This window comes from Misgurnus anguillicaudatus, chromosome 14 (assembly GCF_027580225.2).
Source record: "Misgurnus anguillicaudatus chromosome 14, ASM2758022v2, whole genome shotgun sequence".
NCBI lineage: Eukaryota > Metazoa > Chordata > Actinopteri > Cypriniformes > Cobitidae > Misgurnus > Misgurnus anguillicaudatus.
This window is the reverse complement of record NC_073350.2, coordinates 25,428,255-25,449,454: the sequence shown is the minus strand read 5'-3', so window position 1 is coordinate 25,449,454 and position 21,200 is coordinate 25,428,255. Positions and strand designations below refer to the sequence as shown.

The following is a 21,200-nucleotide window of genomic DNA, read 5'->3' as shown; positions in this document are numbered from 1 at the left end:
GGAGACGCGGAGAAACTAAACCATAATGAGAGGAAGATACTTACTGATTTAGTTTGCACAGTCCTGTTTTCTCTACAGCAGAGATAAGATACAGACTTTAATATCTAACCGCCTAGCTTTGTAACCTGATCTCATCTTCAGAGAAAATCACAGGGAATCACTGATATAATGTCTTGCACTAGAACAAACGTGGGATTTAGGACTGTTTATATTAGCATATACCATATATAATATATAGATAATAATCAGAATATCTATTCCATTTAAGGGATGGTTACCGAAAAATAAAAGTTCTGTCATTTTTTACTGACCCTCAACTTGTTTCAAACCTGTATACATTTCTTTGTTTTGCTGGGGCAGATCTGGGGCACCATTGACTTCCATAGTATGAAAGAATAATACTATGGAAGTGGGTGGTGCCCCAGTTCTCTTTTTGGTTATTATCACATTTTTCTTTGTGATCAACTTGAGGATGAGTTAATGATGACAGAATTTAGATTTTTCCGTGAACTATATGGGTGATTCTCACGAAATCCAGACTTAGAAGGTGTCCAGCATCAGATTTTTTTTAAAAGCCCTTGAAGCAAATTTGTTTGCGCATATAAGATTAACATCTGATCTTACTATAACCATTATTTTTAGAGGATTTAAAAAATATTTCCTATAGAATTATTTACATTTCTTAGATTATCATTATCAAAAATTATCATTACCGCAACATAATATTACATTAAATATATGCATTTACAAACTCGTGTTTCGGTAATGAGAACTAAAAAGTTGTCTAGATACTATGACAAACAAAATTTCAACTTTTAGAGAAAAATAAGAACTGCTTATCTGGTAGCCATCTTGAGTGTTACAGTCAATTATGTCCCTTCCAACAATTTTTTTTTAAATGTTAGTTCATTGAGGGCTTAAATAATGATTGAAAATTGTTGTGGAGGATGAGAAAATTTTTCTTGGATACATTTATAATCTTTATTATTGTCTCTACATTTACCACTGATCACCAAATACCACGTGTTTCTTTACCGTAAATGTTTATAGTATAAAACATGCTTTTTATTTTTTAGATTTTTTTTATTATAAATTTTCCATGTCAAAGAACCCAAATCCAGTCATGGACACGTTACGGTAATGAAAATGTTCCCCTTAAATGTGGAAAAAAACTAAATTGGTTTGTATGATGTCATTTGAAATCAAGTGCAAAATAGTACATGAAGAGATGTTTATAACTGTATGCTTCTTATTTTGATACTCTTACTTTGCATTTACTTTTTTATCAAAATGTTTCATGACACCTCATAAGTCTAATTTTGCGAGAATCACCCATATGTTCTCAATAGTGCAAATTACAAACGTCTTTCAGCTTTTTATGTTTGATGAATTCCAGCTAATTCTTTTGAATTTTGAAATCACAATCAGATACTTTAGTAAATAAAAACAAGCAAACAAATACAATCTCACAACCTGGACACAAACATATACTGTAAGCAAAGATATACAGTATGCACACTAACCCCCCTATTTGTGTTTTTGTAAAAGTTAATTCATTCATATTCATTTTGCTTTGTCTTGATGTTTTCTTCCATTTTCTTGTTTGCTTCGTCTCTTCCGTTTGTCTACATCAGCTGTGTTGCTGCATGAGTTTGGTAAGCTGTCTCTTTCTTTTTCTGCTCATTTTTCTGTATTCACTTCTGAAATTGTTATCTCATCAAATGTGATTATGCAAGTCTTATCTGTTACTCTATGTACTGGGCCAAAAAAGCATTCGGAAACGCATGAAACTGTGAATATCTTAGCATTAAATAACAAAATGTCGAACTAAGTGGATTTTTAAGAAAGTAAAAGCACTTTTGAGAAGTTTGAAATGATAAACAAGAGATAAACTGTGTTTTTGGTGACTTGTTTGTAGATTATATTTATAATGAACTATGGGTAACCTGCTAGGGCAACAGACTTCATACAGTACACCCACCTAAAATGAGGACCATTTGAATTACAAGAAGAGTGACAGTAGTTCCAAAAAAAAAACCCTTAGCATTTGATTTTAGAAACTACATTTTATGTGTTGTTATCTGATGAAATACAATTTGTAGATTTTAAAGTATGGATTAAAAGCTACAAAGACATTTGGTTAAATTATCCAAAATTCAACATCTGAAGAGATTAAATACTGCAGCAGAGATTACTTTTTTCCTCTGAACAGATATGTTAAAACATTTATGTTGAACATTTTTTTTTTCCGGATATATGTCTTTTAGGATGTACTTCTAACTGTCATGTTGATCTATAATGACATACATCAGATTCATCTGCACAGATGAACTGAAACGCACATACTGTATACTGAAAATTACTATGCAATTTTATAGTTCAACAGAGGTGGCGATAGAGAGCCCAAAACTACAGACTGTGGCTTTAAAGGAATATTCAATTTTCTTAAAAGAAAATTCCAGATAATTTACTCACCACCATGTCATCCAAAATGTTGATGTCTTTCTTTGTTCAGTTTGAGGAAAAAATTGCAGGATTTTTCTCATTTTAATGGACTTTAATAGACACCAACAATTAATACTTAACTCAACACATAACAGTTTTTTTTTAACGGAGTTTCAAAGGACTATAAACAATCCCAAACGAGGCATAAGGGTCTTATCTAGCAAAACGATTGTCATTTTTGATAAGAAAAATAACAAATATACACTTTTAAAGCACAACTTCTCGTTTAGATCCGGTCGTCATGCGCTAGCGTGACCCGACGCAATACGTCATCACGTCAAGAGGTCACAGAGGACGAACGCGAAACTCCGCCCCAGTGTTTACAAGTGTGGTGAAAGAGGACCGTTCCTACATTGTTGTATGTCAACTGATACTAATTAATGTCTTTGTGTCAGTTTATTGTTTACATTGGTCCGCTAATGTGCTTTTTATATATGTAACACGTGACCTCCATAACGTCACTACGATTTTACTTTAGGTCGCGCTGGACCGTACCTAAACGAAAAGTTGTGCTTTAAAAGTGTACATTTGTTATTTTTCTTATCAAAAATGACAATCGTTTTGCTAGATAAGACCCTTATGCCTCGTTTGGGATTGTTTATAGTCCTTTGAAACTCCGTTAAAAAAACTGTTAAGTGTTGAGTTAAGTATTAATTGTTGGTGTCTATTAAAGTCCATTAAAATGAGAAAAATCCTGCAATGTTTTCCTCAAAAAACATAATTTCTTCTCGACTGAACAAAAAAAGACATCAGCATTTTGGATGACATTGTGGTGAGTGGATTATCTGGATTTTTCTTTTAAGAAAATGGAATATTCCTTTAAGCATCTAAATACATTTGGGGCCATGATTGTGTAAATCATTGTTATTTAGGCATTCATGTAGTAATTTTCTATTATTTCATGTAATTCACCCATGGAGTTAATTTTTACTCTTTTGTGGTTTTAGGTGGATTCATAAAGACAGGTACGTTACAGTAATATTTCACTTAAAATGCTTATACGTAACACAATCTCTGCTATTTAAGCTAACCTGCTTTGCTAACCGAGCAAAATACTTTTCAGTCATTTATCTTTTCTCTGATAACTTTTTCTTTGAAAGATAAGCAGCTACATGGAAAGAGATTTTAAAAAATGTCACCGAGCTGAAACTAAATATAACATTGGGTGTGTTCAGTAACCAGTTTGCTGCACAGTCAAACATTGATGCATTTTTTCACATTACGTAAAGTAGCATCTCAGTGTGTTTAATTGACTTGATAGGCCTTTATGTACTCAAATAAGACCAGAATTTAAGTATCTCTGTTTTGGTTGAGTGGCCTTCACAAAATATAATTTTTCTGATTCAAACTTCACAGGTTACATTACTCAGCCTTTAACTTATCTCCATGACAAGATTGTCATTAAGGTTCACCAGCACCTTATTATCAAGTTGTGCACATGGCACTAGATTCTTAAGTAATAATTAATGCATGAGCTGTCATTGTGTCTTGATCTTTATGATAGTTTACTTCATAATGCATCACAAAAACATTGCGACAAAAACGGCACAACCCAACATTGCTAATGGCAAACATGTTACTACCTGAGAATGCATAACCTGTCTTATGATGACGTATTCGTAACCCCCTTAATGCACTCGCTTGACTGTGACAACATGCTCAATCACTCTTCAAATACCTATTTCACTTTAAACGATCCGAAAAACAGCTCCAAGGAGTGTCTGCTGCTTAAAAATTTCATTTGAATTTCTGTGAGTACAGTGTTAGCTAAAATTAGCATACGACAGGGAGAAGAATTGAATGAATGCAGCTCATGCTTGGTAAGGGTGTGATGGCCTTCCTCAGTGGTCACCAATCCTGTTCCTGAAGATCTACCTTTTTGCCTACTTTAGATCCAACCCTGCTTTATCACACCTGCCTCCTAATTTTTGGGTAACCATGAAAAGCTTGATTAGCAGGTTCAGGTGTGTTTGATTGGGGATGGAGGTGAAATCAGCAGGATAGTAGATATCCAGGAACAGGGGTGGTGCCCATTGATCTAAACCAAAGTTCAGGAAGAGCTTCTTTCTGATTTTCGTGATTCACAACACACCTTAAATTATTTCTATTGTATGTTACTTAGTGATGTGTTTAATTATTTTGATTGATGTCGGTTAGTGTGCACAAAGTAGTAAGCCATGTGTAAGTTGTAACTCTAAAAAATGGTGCTAAATGGCACCAAAGTTGTTCACTAAATGTTATATAGCATGTAGAGCCATAAGTAGTGCTATAGTCATGCTATAGCCCTAGTCGGACGGTAATTGTTTCTTGTAGATACGTAAGGTATATTCATCATTTACCGGGATAGTCAGTGATTTTATTGCCGTCTGAATCCAGAATGTCAGTGTTTTTCTCCGCCCACCCGCGTAAAAATTCCTGTTCGAATCCAGATCTCTGAGTTTATAAAAAGGGGATCAATGCAATAGGCATTCTCCACTTCCTTTTAGACCACTAAAAAGCCCCATATGGCCTTGCCCTTCGCATTTATTCTGCATCAGTGAAGCATCTTTCTTTGCGAGCATTTTAAACATCTTCATAACTAAGTATCGGCACAATCTTTCATTGCTCTTCTACAGAAAATCCCAAAAACATTTAAAGGTGCCATAGAATAAAAAACTGTATTTACCTAGGCATAGATGAATAATAAGAGCTCTGTACATGGTAATGACATATCATGAGCCTTAAACACGTTTGTTTCCTTATTTTTATGTATACATCGTGCATGCAAAAGACTGCATGCAATCCCAACGGAATACTGACTGACTACGCACCAACATTAAATTACACAATAAAATTAATTACAAAGTTGTTAAAATGTTAAAAACAAAGTTGTGACTGCTGAGTTAGCGCTACATGCTAATTAATGCTATATACTAGCGTTTAGACTGAAGTTCTACTCAGCGGCAGCCGGTGCAAACATGTATGTAGCTCGTCATGTGTGTGTTTTGTAATTTCAAAATATGTGTTCTGCGTGTCGAGTGCGTCACGTGTCTTGTCGAAGTAGGTGCCTGCTGCGGACACGTCTGGGGGGTTTATGATAAATGAGACACTTGTGTTGCCAGATACTCACATAATCTCATGCGTAATCAAAGTTTACTGATAATGGAGTGTCTTGCATGTATTTTGTGAACGTGAGCGTCTCGTTTATTATAAACGGTTTTGACGCGTGTGCAGCAGGCACTTATTTTGACAAAACACGTGATGCACATGGTTAACATGACGCAATAAACACATATTTTGAAAACACAAGAAACACACATGACACTCCAAACACATATTTTGAGTTTCCGCCCCTTGGATGAGCAGTCAGGAACCCACTGGTTCTACTATTGACGGTACAGTTACGTTTGCAGGTCCTTACTGAAAAAAACCCTGTAACACTCAGAAACGTCCATTAACAATTTTCAAACAATTAGTTGTTCATAAAAATCTGTGTTTTTGTCTGATACAGGTTCAAACATATAAGGTCTGTTTATTAATGTGAGCTACTGGCATGAGCCTCAGAGCAGAGCAATCAGAGCAGAGCTCAATATTATTATTCATGACCCTTCCAAATAGGACAAAAATAGACCATTTCATTCAAAGAACAAAATCATAGGGTTGTAAATGGACATCTAAAAACATTTCTGGATCATTTTTGCACTTAATAAAGTTACACATTCTATGTAAATATTAAATAACAATTACCATATTATTTCAATGCATTCTTTGGCACCTTTAAAATGTCTATCATCAGCAGCAACAAGTGCTTAATACAATTGTAAAATGTATTCTGTTACACAACAATATTCCACATACATATAATAAAGTATCCGGGTCATGTGAACAATCATGTAATTATCCACACGTGCCGCGTATTTTCACGTTTCAAATGATAAACTTACACATCTACTGCAATTTTATCTTCATTTGAATATGTACGTTTTATCGCGGAGGAGGCATGCAAATATTTTTACAAATTTATTATACAAATTTCGTCTGAATAGGGCTTATTCTTTCTATTAAGCACCATTTTTGTGTGCCTACCATTTTCAGAAATAGTCTGATAATTTCAGGGATTTAATTTAGAAGTAAATTTGTACAAATTTATTTACCTTTAACCTCTATAAATAAATGAAGAAGTCAGGGAAGGGCGAGGTAGAGACAAGCGGATAAATTCTGTCCTCGATTGATATATTTGCTTTTACTGTAGATGTGCATCATTATTAAAAAAGTTTGATGATCCTGTTAGCATCTGTGCTAACATTGTTGAGTGAATGTGTTTGGGCTCTTTAGGCAGGAATGTGTACCGGAAAGTTCAGGGTGGAGACAAACCGAACCCCTCCACCATTATCAGCATCGCAGGTATCCATCTGTCCTTCTTTACATCCCTTTCTTTATCTTTTCATTATTAATATCTTTATTTTCCATATTACACAGTTAATGCTGGGTCTAAGTGTGATAATGTTTGAGAAAGCTAACTCAGCCAGTTTCATAAAATTATTGTAAGCAAGCAGTTATACTGTATAGGTGCGGTCATTACCTCATTAGTGTAACACACAAGAAAGAAGTGCACTTATCCTGTTTCATTTCAGGTTTGAAACAGGGTGTTCAATGCTGAAAGCATTCACAACAAAAGTGTTGTTTAAGGATAGGCAGAAGAAATAGGATTATTATTTTTAGCATACTCTTTTGTGATTTTTTTGTGAATGTTTGATTTTGGGTGAACTATATATATATACACGCTGTACTATAGGTGCAATTTTCTCAAGCACCCTAAGAATTTGTGCTTGTAGACAACATTAAGGATTTTATAATTTTAAAACATCAGAAAGGCCCACACCCTAAAGTCTGCTTTAAAACATGTCGAACAGGTCCAGACTGACGACATTTCTTTCCCATACTTCATAGCGTAGTTTACATTGCAAAGATGTTAAATCTTATAAAACCCTAAATTTATGTAATAAATCATTAAATGTCTGGTCTTGCACATTGTCAGAAAAGTGGTCCTTAGCTGTCACTGGGGCGGTATCCTATTGGCGCCCCCAAAGATAATTTTTAGTAGTAATATATGGCGCCCAAAATCATATTCTTTTATGCATCCCAAAGCTGCTAGTGCCACCCCTGAGTACACCTTTGCATACCTCAGAGGTACATATTGGTACAAAATGTATACATATCTGTTCTTAAATGATACATATAGGACCTTTTGTAAGGGTAATGCCCAGTGGCGGCTGGTGACTTCTTTTTTCAAGGGCGCTCGATGCGAAGTTCGTCACATGATGTATGTAGCCCGTCATGTGTGTGGTTCTTAATTTCAAAATATGTGTTCTGCGCGTCGAATGATCTTATGTGCATCACGTGTCTTGTCAAAACAAGTGCCTGGGGCAGACGCATCCAAAGGGTTTATAATAAAAGAGATGCTCGGATACTCGCATAATCTCATGTGTAATCAAAGTTAACTGTTAAGGGAGTGTCTTGCGTGTATTTTGTGAACGTGAGCATCTTTCCTTCATAAACGGTTTCGACGCATGTGCAGCAGGCACCCATTTTGACAAAACACGCGATGCACATGGTTCACACGACGCAACAAACACATATTTTGAAAACGCAAGCAACACTCATGATACTCTGAACACATATTTTGAATTTGCGCCCCTCGGATGAGCCGCCACTGGTAACGCCCCAGTAACAGACATTTTATAAAGACGTGCTGTTTTCAAAATAACCTTCCTTTAAATTTTTGTACACTTTTGTTTTCTCTTCACCTTTCTTTATACATATATCAGAGGAGAGGGATGAAGAGACCTTGACTGCAAAAGAAAAGAATGAGAGGCGTATCGCTGAGATGGGTCGCCCGACGCTGGGCGAAAACATGAAACTTGAAGTAATCATTGAGGAATCCTACGAGTTTAAGGTACCCTTTCTGCTCCACCTGACAACTGTATTCATGCTCCATCCGGGTGCTTAGCTCCATCCAGACATGTTTTCTTGAAGTTTAAGCTATGATATTTTAAACATCAGAAGGTGAATGAGAGAAGGGCAGAGCATCTGGATATGAGGGATGGTATCTTGTGCTGCTGAAGTAGTCCCAGCTGGAGACTATTCAACCTTTTAATTGCTCCTCGGATACAGCAGATGCAGGCCCAGCTATTATCAAGACCTTTCAGGGTGCATGTCACATTATCAGCGTTCCACATGCAACCCTTTTTTTATCAAAATGATTTCTCAAATTTTTGCTTTTTCTGTCGTCTGTGTTTCAGTTGGTTTATTGGTTTGCCCATCACACTCTCAAAGACAAATGACTGCCCCTCATATCCTGAAAATTTGATTGCATTGCACGGAATTATGCACGGCCTGTAATGAATCAAGCCTGATGCATTCTGCAATCCATGTGTTATGTTCTGCTGATGTGATATTGAGTACAACCATTAAAATAAAATGAGAGCGCTACCCTAACAAATCACTTTTGCTTCACTGTAATGGATATGATTTTGTATTCAGACCACCCAGAGGTTTCGGAAATGATTTCTCACGGCACCGCTAGAGGAAAATCTGAGAAATCTGCTAAATTATTGATCATCAGAATGGATATTATTTATTTAAATCCTGTTTTTTCTGGTATATCTTTTATTGACATTTCAGAGGGATCATTCCTACAAAAATTTATTTTTATCATTTACTCATCTTCACTTCATTACAAAGCAGTGTGAATTAATGAATATGTGACTCTGCCTGGGAAAACCCAGCTAAAGTCTTTTTTATTTAAATTCGTCAACTTACGTAACGTAAATAACATTCTGTGAAAAAATAACCTTTATATTGTTAATATTGACTGAGTGCATGCCAAAGAATGAAGTTAAAGTAAAATCAATGAGGGAAATCAAACTTTGATGCTCCTAATCTCATAATTAGATGATGAGACTTTAGCCTGGTTTTTACTTGGTTAGGGACAGACACCCTGCACTTTTTTGCAAGAAATAAATAAATGGTTAAAGGGACACTCCACTTTTTTAAAAAAAAATGCTCATTTTCCAGCTCCCCTAGAGTTAATTTGATTTTTACCATTTTGGAATCCATTCAGCCGATCTCCGGGTCTGGCGCTAGCACTTTTAGCATAACTTAGCATAATCCATTGAATCTGATTAGACCATTAGCATCGCGCTAAAAAATAACCAAAACTTGATTCTTCTGTGGTTTACATCGTGTACTAAGACCGACGTACTTATATTAACAATGACTTTGCTGCTGTAATATGGCTGCAGCGGACTGCCCGAAAATAGTCCTCTTGGTTACTTTCAATAGCAGGGGGCTATTTTCTGGCTGTTGCAGCCATGTTACATCAGCAAAGTCTTTGATTATTACGCCAGAATGAGAGTATAGTTCCTAGCCATATCGGCCTAGAAAATCACAACTTTTAATTTTCTGTCGGTCTTAGTACACGATGTAACTACAGAAGAGTCAAGTTTTAAATAGGAAAAAAAATCGAAACTCGGTTGTTAATGCTAATTGCTAATGGTCTAATCAGATTCAATGGATTATGCTAAGCTATGCTAAAAGTGCTAGCGCCAGACCCAGAGATCAGCTGAATGGATTCTAAAATGGTAAAAATCAAATGTTAACTCTAGGGGAGCTGGAAAATGAGCATATTTTCAAAAAAAGTGGAGTGTCCCTTTAAGAATGTAAAGGCACCATAAAAGCAATTGATTTGACTCATGCTAAATTTCAAATTAATTGACAGCTTTCTGTTGTCTTTTTTATTTTATTTTTATGTTGACGACACCATAACACTAGCACAAAGTGAAACAGGTTCGAAAAGATGTGAATAAAAAATGAATTTTTGGAGGGCAATGGTCTAAATTATGATTTTCATACCTTTTGCAGAGCACAGTTGACAAACTCATAAAGAAAACCAACTTGGCTCTTGTGGTTGGAACCAACAGTTGGAGAGATCAGTTTGTAGAAGCCATCACTGTCAGCTCAGGTAGGTCTTAAGAAGTTGCTCTCACTCGATCACATGAGGTCACTATATTTGACCCTGTCTGTAAAACCCCAACTAAAGTCATTTTTTGTGATTTTTAAATTCTGTGAATATTCTGTGAAAATACAACCTTGATATCCTTAATATTGACTGAGGAAGGTAATGTCAAAGATTGAAGTCAGTGCTCTTCGGACCAGATTCACTAACAGCTTGCGCCAGCGCAAACCATCATTTTGGAGTTTCCCTTTTTTAGACAGAAAATTTATGGGAGGAGGGTATTTAAATGATTCACGCAACTTGATTTATTACTGTTTGCGCGTGTAATAAACTGGTATTTGTGCCATTATTTAAAGGGCACATATTATGTCCTTTTTACAAGATGTAATGTAAGTCTCAGGTGTGCTCAGAATGTCTTTGTGAAGTTTCAGCTCAAAATACCCCACAGATCATTTATTTGGGTGGGAGCAAAAATGCGCTGTTTTAATGTCTGTACCTTTAACTCTTTCACCGCCAGCATTTTTTTAAAAAGTTGCCAGCCAGCACCAGCGTTTTTCATGATTTTCACCAAAGTTTAATGCCTTCCAGAAAATGTTCTTCTACAGATATATAAACATACAATATCCCAAATCAAACAACAGACCCCCTGATTTAAAACAAAAAAAAAACGTTTCTTTTATAATCAGCTTTTGAATATGGGTAGGTTTCTGCAAAAACACCACATTTTGAGCAAAAAGCTGAGATAATTCCATTTTTGTGACGGACTTTTCATAGAGATCCCATTCAGAGCGATCTTTAAAACAGACACAGACATGCAGCAGCTTGCCAGAGGGCAATACTACCGGGTTTAAAAAGTTGCGGATAATAGCGGTATTGCGGAAAGACGGAAATACTCGTCATTGGCGTGGAAGTGTTTTCTCTTGATTGACGAGATATCTCGTCAATGGCGGGGAAAGAGTTAAATGCAAATGAGCTACAGCTCCTCACTTCCTTACAATCAGACAGTGAGCGATTTCAGTTAAAATAGATCTGATAAATACAGTCTAAGACAATAGTATCTAGTGGACAAAGTACTCGTTGAGGGTAATGCAGGACTGTAAGTGGGCGGGGCTTTATAAATGTGACCTCACATTGATAAGAGAATCACAATGGCATGTCTAATGAGATTGCTTTGGTTTAATGGGTATTAAAAAACAAGTAGCAGGTGAATTTTTTTTTCATTGTAGGGTGGTTGTGTTCACACAATGCCAACACACATTATGTCTAAACACCTTGCAAAAGTGGATTTTGCATAATAGGTGCAAAATAACATCACATCAGAGAGCGCATGATACAAGGCAGAGGATTTTTTTTAACATCTAACAGTTTATTTGGAATGCCAGCGAAACATATTATTCAAAATATAGTTTACCAAGCCATGTTATTTTTTAATTGCTGAATTAAATCAAAGTGGAGTCTCTAAGTAAAGTCAAACAATACCAGGCGTTTCAATACTTACTGTAAACCTTACATTTTGTCTTTCAGTTCTTTTCAGTGTACCATGGCTTCGTTAGCTAGGATTTAACACCCTGAGTTTTTCCACTGCTATGTCTGTGGTGCTGGACTCAAGCACATCAGGCGTTAGTAGATCACCCACAACTCATCAGCTCTGCTTATTTGCGACCCTGAACATTGGTCATTATGGACCTGTGTTATTTAATTTGCACCTTTTAGTAAATAATCCGCAAATATTTACACTCCCATATGTGCTTTTTTGGAATTGTGCTCTCCCGTTAATTTGCCCCATTTAGTAAATATGGCTCACTATCTCATAATTAGATTATCAGACTTTAGCCTGGATTTCACACACAAGGTCACATATAGACGGTTTCAACAGTAACAACATAAACAAGCGGCTTTCGTGGTCAACACGTAAATTCCGGTAAACTCCGCTAAGAATAAATAACAACAAAGTACTTTAAACGTAGTTTATTTATAGAACAAGCAAAAAACAGTATGTAGATTACCTAGGAAACCAAAACATATGTTATTTTCGACGAGGTGTTCTTTCAAGAGTTCAGTTTAGCAACTAGTCAGACCATTAAAAAAAACTGAAACCAGAAGTAAAGTTCGGACGTGCGTCCGATGAAATGGTCTATAATGATAAACATGTTACTGTACACAGTGCCCCTTCACACAAGAAACCTAACAAAGACTTGACAGCTTGAAAGATAGTAAACAATAGGCTGTTTTACCATTATCTCTCTAAAAAGCTTGTTTTAATTGATGCTCAGTCATGACACACAATAAAAGCACTCGTGCAATTATATGCTAAATGTTTACTTGTAGCCATTAAAATAAAAATGTTTCATAAACAAAGACTGCACTCAAGTGTCAATTATCACAATGACAGAGAGAAGAAAACAACTGAATTTCTTATATCCTCAGGAGATAACATGAAGCATTAAAAATATACAATTACCATTAAGCTAGAAGATTTTTTACCCAAAATTGTCTGGCCATACTACAGGCTTACTATGAGCATGTGCAAACACAAGCCAGCACAAATCGTAGCTCTCTTTTTTTACACATATTTTGTAACTATCTTTGCACAACACTTTCAGTTCTCCGAATGTGTCAACACAGCTCTTTGCTTCCTGGTCTTTTCTGACAGAGCTATGCATAAAGTCAGATGGATGCACAAACACTTGCTCCGGCGGTTTGACTGAGATCTTGTTTGTGCAGGCTGACCTGATGGAGAGATCTTACTCTCAGTTCCTGAGAATTGTATCATAATTAGACATATATGGCAGTTATGAATGGATGTCTTCCTTTGCAGTTCTCAAATATTTGCGTAACAAATACAGTATGTAGCAAGTTCCGTGTCCTGTCGTTTTTACGGTAAAAAACTGGTAGCAGTGGTTGCCAGAAAACCACCGTTAAAAAGACGGTAAACAACTTTGCTGGTAAAAATCATAGACTGTAAAAAAATATGGACGTAGTGTCCGTGAAATCACCCATAGGTTTGTGAAGAGCATTTTTTAAGCTTAAAGTAGGCGGTGCCTGTTCAGTTCACACGTCACTCAAGTGGCCACATCCTTAATTATGCAGAACTTTAAGGCTTAATATAATTTAAACGGATGAGTTACAAAAAAAAAATCACCCCCTCATAGTTGTAATGAAGGGCAAAATTTGCTATATATAGACCAAAAACACTTTTTGTACCAGAATGTAAACATATTATTTTCTACTGTAAAGTCGGGCATTTTAACATGGGAATTGATTCCCTTTTGGATCCAGCCCCTAGTGGCCAGTCGATGAATTGCAGTTAAAGTCACTTCCGTATTTGCTTCATCAGAGAGATCGAAAGGTTACCCCTCTGTAAAAACAGGTAAAAATAAGGTGGCATTTTCTTCTTCATTATAGCAAAGTTTTTTACATTTTATAATTTCTAACCATTATTTGCTGATATATTTGTCCGTTATTATAAATCTGCTTTGTATTTAATAACATACAGTTTACCAGCATAACACAGGTGGTAAAATGGACGTCCACATGCTGAATCAAAGTTTATCAGAAGTGGCCTTTCCATAGATTGTTGCCAACGCATCGAGATGATTGGTGCATAGTGTAATTTGCACAAACACAAAACACCATCATGGTAACACTCGCGATATGAAATAATGCTATAAACATGATTTAAACAACATGTAGCATAACACCCCCATATGAATGTAACTTACTCTTAAAATATAAGAGTAAACATAATTAATAAGAGAAAATATCATCAAATGGTAAGGTTCACACAGGGAATTGTGGGAATTTTTTAACAATATTTTTTCCATAAACAGTCCTTCCAGAAAAAAAGTTTTTTTTGTTTATACAATATTTATGTTTATTATATTTATGCAATTTTATGTGATGAAATTGCAGGAACTTGTAAAAACTGCGGTTGAATGAAAAGAGAAAAAAAGTGATTCCCCAAAATCTTGTTCTCACTAGGCTACTATCTTAATGTAAAGACTAATGTCTTATTACTTCCTATGATAAGCAAGCATACTACATCACAGAAAGTGCTGGGATTATGAAATCATGCCAGCCCCGCATATTTTGTGTGTGGAAATCTGCAATTTATGTGGTGAAAGTGTGGCATATTTGAAAAAATGCAGCCCCCGCATAAATATACGGACTTTGGCTGATTATGCATTGAATCATGCGATCGCATAATCACGTTTTTCTGGAATGACTGGTAAAAGAAATATAATAGAGATTTTTCTCCAAATGATATATAGGGTATTCATACATTTTACTTTCAAAAACATACATTTTACTGTATTTCGCCGTAAAATTAAATGTAATATTTTGTTAAATCTATTACAGTTTTTAACCATAAATGTCAATTTTTTTAGAGTTAGCCAATTAAAGGTGGGGTGCACGATTTAAAAAAAAAAAACTCTTTGGAAAAGGGAGTCGGGCCAAGTGCCAAAACACACTTTAGCCAATCAGTTGTATCCCGTTACAATTACAAAAAATTCTACCTTCATAGATGTAAATTTAGTCTACGTAATTTCTTAATCCTGTTCACCCTTTTACCTCTCTTCACTTTTCTATATGATATTTGTCTAGTTGTACCAAAATATACAAACTAACGGAAAAGGAGTGTTCTGTGTCTGTGCAGTTGGTTTATGTTATGGTAGTCAGCACTAAATGCTGTCAGAACCTTCAGAATAATAGTCTGCTGTCCCAAATGCAGATTGTTTATCTTTAAAAGCATTGTTAAAAATAAATCATGTTGGTACCTCAAAGGTACACATCTGTACCAAAATGGTACATATTAGGACCTTTTTAATACCGTCCCAGTGACGACTTTTGTACCTTTTTTGTTCTGAGACTGTCAAGGCTGCAAATGGTTTCCCAAGCTCTAGAAAATGTACTATTTTCTTTATTAGGGCTGTCAAAGCACTATTTTCTATAGAGCTAAGTTTTCATGTTTTATCTTCATCTTTGAACATAAGCATTAATGTAAAATTACAGGAAAAAAAATATTTCTGTAATTTATTGTGCCCGTTATTATACAATATTTTTCAGGCACCCCAGCTGCCAGATTTGTATTGTTTTTTACAGATTTTTTTACAGTGTTAATGTAAAATTACAGAAAAAAATATATTTTTGTATTAAGTAAAATTTCTGTATTTTATTGTGCCCATTATTTTACGGTATTTTCCTGGCACACCAGCTGCCAGATTTTTACAGCTTTTTATGGATTTTTTTTTACAGTGAGATAGACATAATATTTCACTGGCTAACACAACAAGTTATATTAAATACAGGTCAGCGAACACGGATTACCATTTTTTTTAAGAATTATTTGTATTTGTAATTTCACGTTATAGAACTCCTCTGCTTAGTTTTTGACATTTTTATTAAGGCTCTTTAACTTCATTTTGCTCCTCAGTCTGCTCTTGTTTACAGTATAAGATGATTGATGTCATCTACATTGATTTGTGCATTACACATGATGTTCTCCGATCGAAGATATTTTTTGTACCAACCAAACATTAAACATCTCTCTCCTCTGCTCTCCTTTTTTTCTCACCTCAAGGCGATGATGATGATGATGAGTGTGGTGAAGAAAAGATGCCATCTTGCTTTGAGTATGTCATGCATTTTCTGACTGTATTCTGGAAGGTTCTGTTTGCTTTTGTGCCACCAACCGATTACTGGAATGGTTGGGCGTGTTTTATTGTATCCATCATCATGATCGGCGTCCTCACTGCCTTCATTGGAGACCTGGCATCGCATTTTGGCTGCACCATCGGCCTCAAAGACTCTGTCACGGCCGTCGTGTTTGTGGCCTTGGGAACCTCTGTGCCAGGTACAGTAGATTTACAATAAATGGAAATGAAGGAGTTCATGAGTTTGTGAAACCTGTAGCTGTGTTGCTGTATCTCAATGGTAGAGCAATGCATTAGCAATGCAAAAGGATGGATTCGATCTCAGAAAACACATACATTGATAATTTAACTTGTAATGCTCTGTAATTAGCTTGGTAAAAAAGCATCTGCCAAATGCATAAATACCACAAAACCAGTTATTTGTAGCAAAAGCCAAAAGTAAGCCAAAATTTTTATTCCAAAAAATTATTAGGATATTTCGATTTTTTCAAATATTGTATCAAATATTCTAACAAACCATGCATCAATGGAAAGCTTATTTATTCAGCTGATGTATAAATCTCAATTTCAAAAAATTGACTCTCTTGACTGGTTTTGTGGTCCAGGGTCACAAATTTAGAGTAATGGAAATATTTGAGGGAAAACAGTGAGGGGAAAAAAGTACTCAATTTTATCTGTTTTGTTGGGAAATATGAGACAGACGTTCCTGAGATTCATTTATTAATGCCATATGGTATTTCTACACGGTGCTAATGTTTTCTCTCTCCTTCTCTTTCTCTCACCACATCTTCAAATCAGACACATTCGCCAGTAAAGTTGCAGCTATCCAGGATCAATACGCAGACGCCTCCATCGGCAACGTGACGGGCAGCAACGCCGTGAATGTGTTTCTGGGCATCGGGCTGGCCTGGTCCATCGCCGCCATCTTTCACCAGGCACACGGCCAGTATTTCCGCGTGGACCCCGGTACGCTCGCCTTCTCCGTTACCCTTTTCACCATCTTTGCCTTCGTCTGTATCGCCGTCCTGATGTACCGCCGCAGGCCGGAGATCGGGGGAGAACTGGGCGGAGCAAAGACTCCAAAAATCCTCACCACCACTTTGTTTTTTAGTCTCTGGCTGATGTACATCGTCTTGTCCTCCATGGAGGCCTATTGCATCATCAAGGGTTTCTAAATGGACCAGATGATGAAGTTGAGATAAACTGACAAAGACTAACAAGCGATAAAAGTTCAAAGCAGCTGTGTAGATGTTTTCTTGTGCATTGTTGTGTTTGTCCACTGTTTGTTTTGTGTGTGAATGAATGCACACGCCTATAGAAATGCAGATCTTTGAAATGTTTTTAAAATGTTAAATGGAGACTTTGTGGCTTTATATTTTGGTCAAATGGTACAAACTGAATGACTTGTGAGCCTTTTGCTGTGTTAATCTTGAGGCTCTTTTGGCTAATGAAGCGTTTACTTATACTTGAAACATTTTGCGGACACAAAAAAGGTTAAAGGAGTATTCCATTTTCTTAAAAGAAAAATCCAGATAATTTCACCACCATGTCGTCCAGGATGTTGATGTCTTTCTTTGTTCAGTCGAGAGGAAATTATGTTTTTTGGGGAAAACATTGCAGGATTTTTCTCATTTTGATGGACTTTAATGGAGCCCAACATTTAATACTTAACTCAACACTTAACAGTTTTTTTTCCAACTGAGTTTCAGCGGTCTATGAACGATCCCAGGCGAGGCATGGGGGTCTTGTCTGGCGAAACGATTGTCGTTTTTGACAAGAAAAATAAAAAATATCCACTTTTAAACCACAACTTCTCGTCTAGATCCGGTCGTGATGCGCCAGCGTGACCTCACGCAATACGTCATGACGTCAAGAGGTCACAGAGGACGAACGCGAAACTCCGCCCCAGTGTTTACAAGTGTTGAGAAAGAGGACCGTTCCGACGTTGTTGTATGTCAACTGATACTTATTAATGTCTTTGTGTCAGTTTATTGTTTACAATGGTCCGCAAATGTGCGTTTTATATATGTAACACGTGACCTCCCTACGTCACTACGCATTTACGTTAGGTCGCAGTGGACCGGACCTAGACGAAAAGAGCATATTTTTTATTTTTCTTGTCAAAAATGACAATTGTATCGCTAGATAAGACCCTTAATGCCTCGTTTGGGATTGTTGATAGTCCTTTGAAACTCCGTTGAAAAAAACTGTTAAGTGTTGAGTTAAGTGTTAAGTGTTGGGCTCTATTAAAGTCCATTAAAATGAGAAAGGTCCTGCAATGTTTTCCTCAAAAAACATAATTTCTTCTCGACTGAACAAAGAAAGACATCGACATTTTGGATGACATGGTGGTGAGTGGATTGTCTTGATTTTTCTTTTAAGAAAATGGAATATTCCTTTAAATGAGCAGAAACTTTGTACTATTTACTGAATTTTGTTAACAGATTAGCCATTTCTGTGATGAAAGACCCAATTTTTTATCTTGCAAACGAATGTTTTTAACTATAAAGTGTCAAGAGACTTTCTTCTTGTTTTAAACATAAAAGTGTGAATTTGACACACTTTGAAGATCTCAATTGCGTTTTACATGGTACAGTATATTGATATTTTTTCATGCAATCTAACATCAAGCATAAATTTAGGGAAAATATATATTTTTTTCTTCCACATCCACAAGACAAAAGACTTGCGTGCATGCCTGTGTGTGTGTGTCCTATTTTGTATATAATATTTTTCCTGGACGTCTTTAGTCAATGATGCTTTCCAGGTACCAGTAGTTTTAGTCTGTCTTTGTTCTCAGTGTTTAGAAACAAGGTTCTATGAGAAAAAAAAGTTTTGTCATTGTACGATAACAAGTATCCATTATCTTCAATCTGCACTGTTTTTTATGCTTTTAACTGAAAACATACCACCACCTGTCTCCCTTCAAAAACACAGAAGCAGAGGTACGGAGAAAATAATAATTGTGATACTAAGAAACTTCTTTTATTGTAAATAATGTACAGTGATATAAACCTCTTCGAATAGAGATTACAGGATATCTGTCTATTTTCCCACCCAAGGACACAAGAGCACTCAGACCCTTTTTTAAAGACATGCCAACTTATATAGCGTCAGTATTATAACTTTAACACATTTTTTAAATTTAAATAATTGTTCAGCTTGATGGGTTTCTAAACTTTATGTAACTATGATTTGTTTTCCTGACACACAAGTGTTGACACTGTTTATCTACTAGCAAATGAGTCACGTGGCTCCCAGGAGTACTTTTTACAAATGTGTTAAAGCAGTTTTCCCTCGCTTAAGCGAGTGATTGGTTCCTGTAGATTTCATTTTTATTTACAGTATGTCATCTTTATAAAAATATGACTTTCTGTTTGGAACATATTGATTGAGTCCTTTTCTTTTGTGGCACACTTGACAGAAGGGTAATGCATGATTTGTTACTGGCGTGTGTGACCGTCCCTTCCCCAGCACAACAAAATAAAGGTTTATGATCTGGAATGAGAAATACTGTACAAATGTTTACTAAATACCAAACTAAACGAAGGTGAATAAACAACACGTGACCCTGCCTGTAAAAACCCAGCTTGTGTTTTTTGTTTACATTAAATTAGCCTACACTGTAGAAAAAAATCTAAATAACAGTATTACTGGCAGCTGGTTGCCAGTAACTTACTGTAGATTTTACATTTGTTATTTACTGACAACAGTTTGTTTAAAGTTAAATGAGCATGAAACTTTTCAGTCTTTATCTTCTACAGTAAGTTACTGGCAACCAGCTGCATAATTACAGAGAAAATATAACCTTGAAATCTTTAATATTGACTGAGTAAGGTCATAAACAATTGAAATCCAAGTGAAATCATTGATTAATAAATTAAACTTTGATGCTTCAAATATCATCATTAGATTTTGAGACTTTAGCCTCAGACAGGGTCACATTTAGTTTGTTTTTGGTGATAATGTGGCGCCCTCTTGTGTCATAATGGAAAGTTTGGTCCGGTTGCCTTGTTTCAATACACATATTTAAAGAAATTTGTTAGTATTTAAGCAGAATCACGTGCTGCTTTTTGGTAAATTTCTAAAATGTATTTGTTAATATTTTATATAACTGTATTATGCATTTTTCTTTTCACCAGTGAAGACCAATGATATTTAGTCATGACCAAATCATTTCACGCACTGTAAAAAGTGAAAAGTTGTTTCGACTTAAAAAAATTACGTTTATTTAACTTACATTTTTCACATAAAGTGTAATTGACATTGAAGTGATATTTTACGTTGAAAATTTTTTTTTTTAAGTATTACAAATTTTTTATTTGAACTTTTTGCAGTGTAGAGGTTGAGCTCACCTTCTGCAATTCACTGCCACAGACAATAATATATTCCCTTATGTCTATATGGTTTTGCATTACATAACATTATTTTAACATAACTAATTGCCATGACTATAACATGTTCAATGTGATTTTGTAAGGATAAATATTCATTTAGTTATGCATTTAGCTTTTTTATCTCACAGCAAGGTTTCAAACTGGAGTCTGGTTCTAGGGGTCCCCAGATAATTTCAGATAATTTTTTACTTTCTATCTTTCTAGTGTGTTTTTCTTATTACAGTCTTCTTTGTTCGAAAACATAAAGCTGCTATGACACAAGATTTATGGTTAAAGTTGCTGCAGTACAAACAAATTAAAGGGGACATATCAAGAAAATTTGACTTGTCCATGTTTAAGTGTTATAATTGGGTCCCCATCAACCTAGAAAATGTGTAAAAGAACAACCCAGTAACTTAGTTTTGGTAAACCATTCTCTGCAAACATGTGAAAAAACAGGTAATTGAAATTTGGCTCCCCTTGTGATGTCAGAAGGGGATAATACTGCCTCTTAATCTGCACCATCCAACCACGGTACTGCCATTAAAAAGAGGACACACCCAAAACCGCACATTTTTCCTATACTATATATATATATATATATATATATATATATATATATATATATATATATATATATATATATATATATATATATATATATATATA

The 21,200-nt window shown here is 35.5% G+C and overlaps 1 protein-coding gene across 1 annotated transcript in view; it reads left to right on the top strand.

Annotated features, from left to right (window-relative positions):
* The window catches only part of slc8a1a (solute carrier family 8 member 1a), a 47,574-nt gene extending 29,886 nt beyond the window's left edge, over positions 1–17,688 (top strand). Inside the window, exons 4-10 of the mRNA XM_055184484.2 lie at positions 1,635–1,655; positions 3,453–3,470; positions 6,820–6,888; positions 8,313–8,440; positions 10,408–10,507; positions 16,083–16,355; positions 16,954–17,688. Of these exons, the coding sequence (XP_055040459.2) occupies positions 1,635–1,655; positions 3,453–3,470; positions 6,820–6,888; positions 8,313–8,440; positions 10,408–10,507; positions 16,083–16,355; positions 16,954–17,330 (986 nt within the window). The 3' untranslated portion in view covers positions 17,331–17,688. The remainder of the gene's footprint in view (positions 1–1,634; positions 1,656–3,452; positions 3,471–6,819; positions 6,889–8,312; positions 8,441–10,407; positions 10,508–16,082; positions 16,356–16,953) is intronic.
* Positions 17,689–21,200: the final 3,512 nt, after the last annotated feature.